Source organism: Dicentrarchus labrax, unplaced genomic scaffold (assembly GCF_905237075.1).
Source record: "Dicentrarchus labrax unplaced genomic scaffold, dlabrax2021, whole genome shotgun sequence".
Lineage (NCBI taxonomy): Eukaryota > Metazoa > Chordata > Actinopteri > Moronidae > Dicentrarchus > Dicentrarchus labrax.
The window spans coordinates 24116131-24127517 of NW_026136715.1; the positions used below are offsets into that span (position 1 = coordinate 24116131).

At 38.2% G+C, this 11387-nt stretch overlaps 1 protein-coding gene across 3 annotated transcripts in view; it reads left to right on the plus strand.

Annotated features, from left to right (window-relative positions):
* chchd6a (coiled-coil-helix-coiled-coil-helix domain containing 6a) overlaps window positions 1–11034 on the plus strand; it is an 82517-nt gene extending 71483 nt beyond the window's left edge. For all 3 annotated transcript variants that reach the window (XM_051425256.1, XM_051425257.1, XM_051425258.1), the window contains one exon: window positions 10383–11034. In XM_051425256.1, the coding sequence (XP_051281216.1) occupies window positions 10383–10406 (24 nt within the window). In that variant the 3' untranslated portion in view covers window positions 10407–11034. The remainder of the gene's footprint in view (window positions 1–10382) is intronic.
* The last annotated feature ends 353 nt before the right edge of the window (window positions 11035–11387 follow it).

Genomic DNA, 11387 nt, shown 5'->3' on the forward strand with positions numbered 1-11387 from the left:
TGAGGGTTTGTAGAAAAGTTTTTGTCAGTTGGTTTATCTGATTGTTCGTCAGTTTGTTTTTGCTGTTGCCTCTTTTTTTATCCATCTTTAATGAATCTTCCTTCATCTGTCAATTTTGTTTTTCTGCCTCTGCTTTCTTTAAACCAACACCTTTCATCTAGCTTCTACTTCTGTCTGCCACTTTTTTTTCTTTCTCTGTGTCTACTCCACTCTCTTTATCTCTCTTGTTTTATTCCGTCTTCTCCGTCTTCTCCTATCTGTTTCTCTTTTTTGTTAAAACCTTCTCTTCTTTTTCTCGGCCGCTTTCTTCATTTCTCACTCTGTGCTCTGCAGTTGACTTATTGATTTCATTTTCATACTGTTGGCAGTTGTTCCCTCCATCATAAACCATCAGCGTTGCCTCTTTTCAAGCCGGCATTGATCATTGTACAGCCGATCACAACCAATCACCAGCGAGCATCATTATCTGCTCTCGCTCTTTCTCTTTTGTTGTTCATCTGTCTTGTATTGTGTGCTCTGTGGGTTATATTTTTTAATCTAGCAATTCAACAGTCTGGTGAAATAACGACCCTGTACATTTAGGTATTTAAGTATAGAATTAGGTTTCTCTTTTTCTTTTTCCCCCTTCAGACCGTTAAGTGTTGTGAAAAATAGCTCACTCAGATGGAAACCTCAAAGAAAACTGCATCACAAAACTTTATCAGAATTTTCTTACCAAAAAAATAAAACTTGTACTGTTCCTGCATGTGCCTGTGTGTGAGTCTTTGACAATGAATGTGCGTCCCCCGACTCTTAACCACTGTTGTGTTACGCATTGAACTTTCTCTTACTACTGAGTCTCTATCTGTCTTTTCTGTCCCCATCCATACTTTCTGTCCCTCCCTCTAACGTATTTCCCTCTTCCCCTGTCTTTTGTTGCACTGCAGCGTTCGATCGAACAGCACATCAAGCCAAATCTAGAGCCTCTGTTTCCTCTTTCATCTGCCTCGTGGCCCCCGGTGGCCCTCAGACGCCTCAAAGCTTTCAAACGAGGGGAGAGCTGGGGGTGTGGAGACATGGAGGGAGGGGGTAGAGTTGAGGGTACTCACAATTGCATCCTGAGGGAGGCATTTTCACCAGCTTTTGTACCCCTCGCTCGCTGTACCCTGACCTTTCTGAGTGCCACCACGCCTGTCGGCTCGCGCCACCAGACCCCCTACTCTCTCTCAGTCTTTCTGCGTGCTCAGATGGGGGTCCCGATAATAATTCAGTACAGCCCTGTATTGTGTTCCGTTGAAAGCTCGGCTACATAAGCAATTGACACACTCAGTTGTTGTTTTTTCTGGGCGCATTTTACACCAATACTCTGGTCAGCATTTTTCACCCCTCTCTCGTGCGTTTAGCAAGAGGTTTTGTGGAACCAAGCCCACCAGCTGGGATAAGAGAGGACAACAGCAGGGCTTTTAGGTGGGTTTTTCACTGGCTTTTGTTGCCTCGAAGCAGCCGCAACATTATCGGAACAGTCCACTTTGTACCAGCCTCTCTTTTGTGTCCCGTTGTCACTCAATCCATCTGTCTCTCCACCTCCTCTTACTCTTTATGAGTTGAGGCCTGCCTCTCCTTTGTGATTGCTCTCCAATTCAAACTCTGTACTCCCAGAGGGATTGATTTTTTTCCTTCTGGCCTTTTTGTAAATAAATAAATACCATTGTGTTATTGTTTGCTCCCAGAGCTGTGTTGACAAGTTCACTTTCATGTGAAACTTTGAAATTGCGTTTTTTGTAGTTGTACTGCAGTTATTTACAATTCTTTGTCTAGCAAATGTATCAAAGGCAGCTGCTTATTTGTATGGTACTAAAACAATGGCCTGTGACATTGTCATTTGGTGTATTTTGTCCAGTAAAATCTTACATCTTCAGTGCTTCCAGTTAACATAATTAAAAGTTTTAGCTATATCTGTTTACAGCAACATCCCCCACGGCTGTGTAGTGCCAGAGGCTAAGCGTACATTTCCTCTCAGTGCTTTAAGCAGTACGATAAAATTATATCAAAACTCTCCTGTTCTCCTAGAAGAATGAAATTCTCCATGATCTAACAGGAGTCGGCTCTGTTAGGCTGTACTTGGGTACAGCCGTGCTTTGAGCTAACCGCTATATTTCAGTCAGGAGTCTGAATAACCCTGGAGCCACCACACAAGCATGGCTAGAAATACATGTGAATTCAATAGTTGTTTCTGCTCTGTGGCACCTGGTTTTTCAATTCCCCTACGTATAGGGGCTTATGTAATCCTTATGTTCAAGTAAGGAGTTGTGAGATTTCTGTTCTATGAAGATATGGGAGATATTGCAAGAACCACATGATTAAATGTTGTTCATAACATTAAGAAATATGAAGATTTAAGAGTTATTTTGATGTCATTGCCAACATTTTACTTATCTATATTTATCCTCTATACAGTTTTCTACATTTACATTTATCTTATTTGACTTTATTTATCATGAATTTTATTTTACTCTTATTCTTATCTCTACTTTAAATATTTAGCTAAGAGTTTATTGTTTACTGTTTATTGTTCACTTTCTATATTTAGCTTACCGTTTATCTTATACTGTATTTTTATACCTCTTTTAATTTCTATACAAGTGTTGTGTAAGCTGCTGGAAATCCATTTTCCTTGCGGTAGTCATCCCAAAAGGATCAATAAAGAGAAGTCTAAGTCTAAGTCTAACAAAGTTGGTCGCCATTTTTCATAGCTGTACTGTAGCCTTTTTTTGGCCCTAGCAAAATAAATATTATGTCCTTAAGCTGTCAGTATACTCCATTACTCCAAGTGCTTGTGGGATGATCAAACCTACTCCAAAGTCAGATTTCACAATCCAACATTCATACCCACTTCACATCGTGTTTGGCCAGGAAGTGAGAAAGGAGTGAGGGTCTTCTCATTCAAGCTGTCTTTTTTCATTTGTTACAAAACTATTTGTGGCATTTTTCATGTGAACAACCAAGTGCTACACTATAAAAAACAATATTCCATCTCTTTCCCTCTCTATGATGGCTGAGTGTTGCCATTCGGAACAACTTTTGATTTCCCACAGACAGCATGTCTTGTCTACTAGTTTTGTTCAAGCATGCCCCTACTCTTAATTACAATTCTTTGATTGGGCTGTTTAAAGGTCTGCAAAAGGGCTAATACTTTGCCCTTCTCTACCTTGCCTGGATAACACAAACAATTACACATGCATATAACATTACAAACCCAGCAACTGGACCACAGTCAAACGTCCAGGGGGGCAAGGAGAGTGACTGATGCATGATTGCATGATGACTTTTTGAACAATTTAACATTGACTTTATTGCAAAAGTTGATTAATTGATTCTGCATGCATTTTATGGTTCATTACCTATAGCTGTAAGTCATGATCCACCATTATATTGATAATAGATGGATCGTTTAAGTCATTTATAAAGCAAACATTTTAATCATGTGTCCTGCTTCTCAAATGGGAGGATTTTCTGCTTTGCTCTGAATATCTTTGGGCTTTGGACCAACTGATTATTTGAAAATATAATGAACAGATGAATTGATAATGAAAATATTCTTTAGTTGCCCTCCTAGTTCGTGTATTTTTGATAGGAGTGGAATAAACTGATTATCTAGGTAGCCTAAAATGAACTTTGTTAGTGGAGACAGTCTTTGCAGTACGTGTTCTCCTCCACATTCTCCTCCATCTCCATCCCTCCATCCCTTAGCAGTGGAGTGGTCAGGCCTATCAACCACAGAGCCTCAGCCTATCACCTGGGAGTCCCAATTGCCTGCCAGTCATCAGATAAAATGGATTTCCAATTGAGTCAAGGCTCCCAGGCTAGGTCAGGCAGAATGGAGAACAGGCAGACTTGTGCTGCTCTTCTACCTCTCCTGACTTTCTGTTTGTTATTTGTTTTTCTCTTTCTATCTCCTACTGTGTTCGGCCCCTGTCCCTCTTCTTCTCTCTCCACTTCCCTCAGTCTGTCTGTCTGATCTGCTGGCTAGAGCCACACGAAATGAAAATAAGCTTGTTGTAAAAGGCCAGATACCAATGCACTATCTGGGAGGCAGTGTGATGTAACCCCAGCAAGTCTTCTTAGTGAGTGACTACTTTAGCCCAGAATGGATCTTCAATTAGAGCAACAGGTGGGAAATCCATTAGTTTCTTAGTGGGTGAGTTGTGAGATGTTACCTGTTTTTTATAATATAGTAGAGTGCACAGATACCATTTTCAGAACTAAGTGTTGCTGTTGCTGCTGTGCCATGGCCAATAGTACACTATTAAACAATTACATTCTCTTCCTATTACTTTATGCTGTTTATCCAAACATTACACTGAAATATAATGCATAGCCTTTGGTACACCAGCATTGAATTTTTCATTTCATAAATGTCAATTGACCACTATTTTGATATGAATTCTTTAAGTCATTAATCAAGCAAATATTCTTAACAGGTGACCTGTTTCTCAAATGTGAGGATTTGCTTCTATTCTCTGTATATCATTGTAAATTGAATGTCTTTGGGATTTGGAGTAAATTATTAATTGAAAAAAAAATGAACACATTAATTGATAATGGAAATAATAGTCAATAGTTGCCCTCCTAGTTCTTATTTTTTTGTGATAGAAGTGGAGAAAGCTGATTATCTAGGTAGCCGAAAATGAACTTTGTTAGTGGAGAGAATATTTGTTCTGTGTTCTTCTCCACATTCCCACATTTCCATCATTTTACTATTTTCTTCAAGTGGCTTATTTGACTGTTTCATGGCAAAACGTCAATATTGAGCAGACACGACCTTTGGCAAAACCTCAAGCTTTTGATAACTTTTCATTGTGATGGGTTTTAGATTGCACTGACAAAACCGCTGACACCTGTGGCACGTTTCATGAGCTTTGGAGCATGTTGCTGCTGCCAAAAATGTGATTCTTTTTGGAATAAAATAATCCTGCCCTAAATAAATTTTAGTCAACAAATGTGGGGCGCCCGGTTAGCTCAGTCGGCAGAGCTGGCGACCCATATATGCAGCAGCCGGGGTTCGAATCCGACCTGCAGCTCTTTGCTGCATGTCATCCCCTCTCTCTCTGCCCCCCTTTCCTGTCTATCTCTCTCTGTCAAATAAAGTCATAAAAGGCCAAAAAAACAATACTTTAAAAAAACAAATGTGGCTCTAAAAACACCCACGTTTTCAGAACTTCAACTGGGCCAGCTTGGAGACTGCAGGGCTTAACTTACTGAACATTTACTCAGCTCTAAGCTATCTGAAACAATGTCAAAGAATCAGTAAAAATCGCTAAATCGAACCCGAGCCTCAGAGGACGGAAAAGTTGAGTGGATAAAGGTTATTTTTGATGGCATGTGTTTGTGCATTTTACTACGAGTGCTTTTCTTTATCAGGGTTAACTGTTCAAGCTCAATGATGGATCAATAATGTTAACAGGTATCCAAGACCCAACCCCATATTTTATGTTGTTTTAGTGTTAATTGTGTTGTTTAGCCTGCTGAACTTTGCTTTAGCTTGTTACTGCCTCAGGCTTGGGGATTTTGGGCTAATGTTGTAATATTGAGGGACAGTGGAGCAAAACAGTGTAAACGTTAAGCCTCATTTGAAGCCAGCTAAATAACGGCAGTAGTAGGTTGGATGCCGGTAGCTGTTTTGTAATGTTGCTTTTTCTGGAGCTGAAATCAAAAGATAAAAGATAAGAATAGAGCAAGGGAAGAGCAACATATGGAACATATTATAGTCTGTAAGTCTGGTGATAAATCCCATTATTAAAACCAACAATGAATTGCACCTGGAATCTTAGGTGTTCTCTGTGTTTATTTGATATCTGTGACATAGACCTCCGTTGTTGTCCAAAAACAATTAAAAACACATCTGTAAGCTACACTGTAGTACTAGGTGACATGTTCATTCATTACCATTGTAATGTAGATTATTTGAGTCAATCCCACATACACCGTCCTCCTGCCATAAATACTCATTCTTTCAAGAAGCAATACATTAGTAACTTTTTTTTTTTTTTTTTTTTAGAAAGATATTTCTGGGGCTTTTTATGCCTTTATTTTATAGGACAGGTAAAGATGGAGTAAGTAAGGACGCCTACATGGGGCACGAACTCTACCAGGTGAGCTACCATGCGCCCCAAGTTACCATTTTTAGATATTCACATCTTAATTAGGAACCATTTAGCTTTGACCTGAGTGCAACAGACTGGGAGGTCAGAAAGTATTGAGAAGCGTACTAACACATTGTCGTTTTGGTGTTTTCACAAGATTTATTGATAGATAGAAAAATATAAACAAACATCAGCCCCATCCTTTAACCAGACAAATTACTTTGCTAGTGCAAACAAAGTTATACCAATGCAACAGGTAGGACTGGTAGAGCTAGATATTTGCAGCTCCCTTTTTCCTTGTGACCACAAGGTCATTAACAGAGGTAAGCTTATCACAATCATCAAGAGAAAATAATGTGACCACAAGCTTTATTTTGTTCCTGCTCTGGTGTTTAAGTCATATCACAACATTTCATAAGCAGGTGAAGTTTGCCCAGTTGTAATGGAGAATTGTAGATGTTAAAATCTCCATTTTCCCAAGCACTTTAAGGATTTCTTGTCCATGTTGACGTACAAACTGAGGTGACCTTGGAAATAACATATTAATAGATTTTGCTACAGAGACCATTTTCCATCAGCTGCTTTTGAAGTGGAGGTTTAGTTTGTATGTATTTAATATTACAAGATAGAAAGATAATACAACATAAAAATAATAGCCGCAGTGTAAGCAGATGCATAGAGTAGAACCATATATGTAGTCTTAAATACTCTTCTTTCATTTTAAAAGCGCAGCTCTCATTTCTATATTCTAGAAAGCAATATTGGTTTTCTTTTTCCTTTTCATTATAGGTTTTGTATTTGTTAATGTAAATGTATTTCAAAGGAAACACTTATGTACTTGTTATTGTTGTTGTTATGATACATTTAATTGAAAATCCCAAGTTATTTTGAAAGTTGGAAGTACTGCGCAAGACAGGAGTGTCTCACTGACACATGTAATGTAGGTCCACAGCTACTTACCAAAAAAACTGCTTTGACCCGACAAATTGTGATCGTAAAGGTCAAAGCTCACCATCACCTGTCCTTCGGTCTTTCCTTTTCCTTTGAAAGGGTCAAAAATGTTTTCACTCCTGAACACACACAAATTTTTTTGAGAGCATCTGTTGCTTTGTTTCTCCTTAAAAGGAGCAGTTTGTTCATAACCTCTTTTGGAGCATCAATGATACTAATTTGGTCTCAGGTTTCATTTAAGTCATTTAAGTGTGCTATATGCGAACGCCTATTATATAAGATATAGGATAGAGTATAAGATATAGGATAGAGGAGTAGATGAGAGAAGGGACCAAAAGAGTAAGGTGAGAAGGGAAAAACAGAGGGATGAGATGAGAGGACAAAAGAGGGGAGCCATATTGATCACACTGCTCTGTGAGTCTCTCTGTGGTTTTAATGGTGTGAGTTTCACAGCTGGAGGGAACTCAGTGCTTAGAACAGATACCATGCACTCTCCACACACACATTAATGCACATGCAGTACATATAAGCAGTATGTCTCTCTGCCAGCTGGCTTCAGGTCAATGCAAGCCTAGCCTTCAGTCAATTTAGCTCATTGCATCGTTCCACATGGGCTGCTGGAGCTACAGGACTTCAGCAGGACTGTAGTCATTCTAAAACAACCCCCCTCCCTACTGCTGTCCAGCCTCCGAAGCCAAGCAGGGCTAAGCCTGTTGGTTTCTGACTTGGAAATCAAAGCAAATTTACAACAGCGTTGGCTTTTTTTTCTGATAAAGAATCTTGGATTAATGACATATGTAACTATTGTATCAATTACTGGAATGGTTTAGGCAGAGTTACATTTTTGTCTTTAAGAAAGGCATGTGTTAAATATGTGTTAACATGCATGTGTTAAATATTTTCACTATAGAAATGCTTATTTGCACAGTACAGTACATCAAATGGCGAGATATCAAGATTAAAAGTGTTCATCCATGCTAGCGGCTCTCTGAGGCTGCCCTGGGCACATTGCTGCTTTGAGCTGAATCATAATTCTTTCCTCACTATCAGAGTGTAGTGGATTAGCTTGCTACATTTACAGCATTTGAAAATCATCACTAAATAAAAAGTAAAACTGAGGCTGTCATTAGTTGCATAAACATAAAAAGCAAAGCATGTAAAATTACACGCAATCAGCGACTCCAGCCTTGTGCAGCTGTTTGATAAATACACTGCATGTGTCTGCAGTTGAATGTGTCACATCTGCATCTGAAAATCAGGCCTCCATTTATTGTGATTCTGTGTGGGGGATGAAGAAGTCAGGGTCCACTTCCCTGTAATCATAGCAATGAGCATATTACTTATGCTTTCCATAAAGAATAAGTAATAACCAATAAGGCTTCAAAGAGTTTTTTGACCCTCAGATAGAAGGCCAATCAACTACCATTAAATGCCCATAAGAATCCACTTCATACTCTATAACTCGATCTAGACCATCTCAATAACAAGTTGCTTTCTACCACCTATAGCTTGTATTGATCATTTTAATAGGTTGCACTCCAAGGTTTAGGAATAGGTGTACATGGTAGTAAAGCTCTATTCAAATTGGCTAGTTATCACCTTGGCTTGATAGGCTGTTTGTCTCTTGGGATCATCTTGCCAAGATATCCAGGTGTTTATTTCATGGGGGTGCACCCGATGTGAATGACACCCTCTCACGCTGTTTAAGACAAGGTCGTACACAGTAGCTTGGAATCGCGCTGTCAGACCCGTTGTCTCTCAGGGACAATGAGTTGCTAGGGTTTCAAGGACCTCATTGATCCTTGGTTAAAAGGTGGAGGTTGCACTGCTTGCTTGGATCAATTGCATGTAGCTGTTTTAAGATAGATGCTAGGTAGGCCCTTGGAGGTCATCTACAATCTCTTTACACCCTACTTTAAAGAGACTGTACATGAGAATGTACCTGAATCTATCTGAAATGGTTCCCAGAAAGATACCATGCATAATATGGCAGTGCATTGCTAAGAATCTAGCGTTATACTACATATCACAATACAGGCGATACGATTCAATATATTGCGATACATTGCAATTAAAAAAAATAAAAAAGTAATTATGAGAACTGTCATAGTAACAAGAACACGCCATATATATAAAAATCCAGCAGAATCTGCATTTGTATATTTCACAGTCCCTGTAACATTCAACATCATATCCCTCAGTTTACATTTACAACACAATACTAATTGAGAATACAATATCACAAAAAAAAATATCCCAATATGATATTTTTAATTTTTTTCTTACACCCCTAATGCATCATACGGTTTTCTGAGTTTCACCATCGAGGCTGGTCCCTAATTATAACCCTTGTACATGCAAAACAAAATTATGTAACTCACAGAAAACCTTATTTTTGTTACCTTAATATTGGAAAATGGTTCTTCAGTGAAAGACAGTTCTATTAAGTTCTAATTTTGGAACCAGAACAATCAAGTATTTGCATTGGTCTCAGTAATCCAGTATCTGTCAGGCTCTGCTACAAATGAATCTACAGCTAGACAAGGTTATTGTGTGAATCCCCTTCTTTCAAAATAAAACTGTTTGTGCACATAATGTGGAAATTGCACTGACTTGAAAGGAGATTAGAAGAGCTGTATGATTGATATGTGTTTGATGCCAGCCAATAACACATTCTCGGTTAATATATTTCCCCTCGTTCTACAACATTCCCAATTTACAAAATACCAAACATACAATGAGTAAACAAAATGATGTAAACTACTTTATGGAAAGAGATCACATGGCTTGGATGCAAATAGCAGAATGTACCAGCTGTAAAAAGGTCTGCTAATCTGAATTTTATTGTATTACATATATTTTTTGTAAAATAGCACAGAATAGCTAATGGATTAAAAAACAAAAAATGTCAATGCCCGAACCTCAAATGGTCAAAACCTGCCAAATGATTTAGAATGTGAAGGGGAACAGTCCTATAAAATTCTGACAACAAATGCCAAACACAGACTGTGTCAACAAAGAGGGTCAACAGTCACAAGTTGAGAGAAATTCTCATCTTGTCTACCTCCTCTTATTGCATTTAGTTGCATATTGGGCTGAGTAACATCGGTCAACAGGTCCGCTTCTCTCTATTTCTGAGATAATCCCTGCTATTACCAGGTCTGACCTTTCAGTGATGGTCAATTAAAGCAGGAAAGGTATGCTGAAAACACCGACAGTCCTTACACCAAAGAGCATCTAAAAGGTTAGAGGGTGTGGCAGAAGTGCAAATGGACTAATTCTCAATTATTTTTTCTCTTTTTCTCTTAGAAGCTGCTGGTCAACCACGGATGAAGAGAGGGAGGAAAAGGTTAAAATTGTTATTTGACGAAGGCTTTTACTTTGGCACCGACAGCGGCACATATTTTATTCCTGTTTTGAAATATGCCAGTTGATTTGCTGTTAGCATGCCTTGTTTTTTAAAACTTTCTTATTATGCTATTTATTTGCGGTATCATCCAGTAAAGTTGCTGTTATTCTGCACAACTACATTCTACAGGAATGCTTTTGAAAAAATAAAAGTTGTGTGTGTATTAGATTCATGGTCAGAGTCAGTACACTTTCAATTCAGTCATTTACAACATCAGCAGAAAGTATTTCTGAGATTTAAGTTGTAAAGATCCATTCAGGGTTATTCATCCTTCATCTGAATGTGAATTTCAGTTTACGTCCGAACCTCTGCTGCTTTTGTTGAGATGAAAAAAAAAAAGCGTTTCAGGTTTCAGGTGAATCAAGTGCATAGGGACCGTCCTTATTTTGATCTCTGAATGAAAGTACTGATTTACCTTTACTGCTTTAGAGTTTTATGGTTTTGTATTTTTTTAACAACACAGGAATAAGCTCAGGTAACCCTGGCCATGACTTCAATTCATCAGACCTGTGATGTATAGTATGATTTTATTAAACCATTCATATCCTGTGACAGTCTTGTTTGCGTCTTTAGTTATTCTTTCCGGACTCAACCAGTATATATGCATATTTAATTATCTTTTTTATTTCACTTTAAAGCTAAGTACATTCCATTTCAACTAAGTGATTTATTGATTCTTTGAAAGCAATGCATAATTTCTTTTCACCTTCCAAACTGAAACGATCACAGAACACTTAATAAAATGAGAGAAAACTGTAATTAGTTGGTTAATAAAGATACAAGAATTGAACTGTAGAAACAGAATGATGATGATACTTATAAAACTTACAAAGGCAAAGTTTCAGTCTGACAGGCACATAAGAAATTTTAAATATTAACAAGGGAATTGATGCTACCAAATTAAA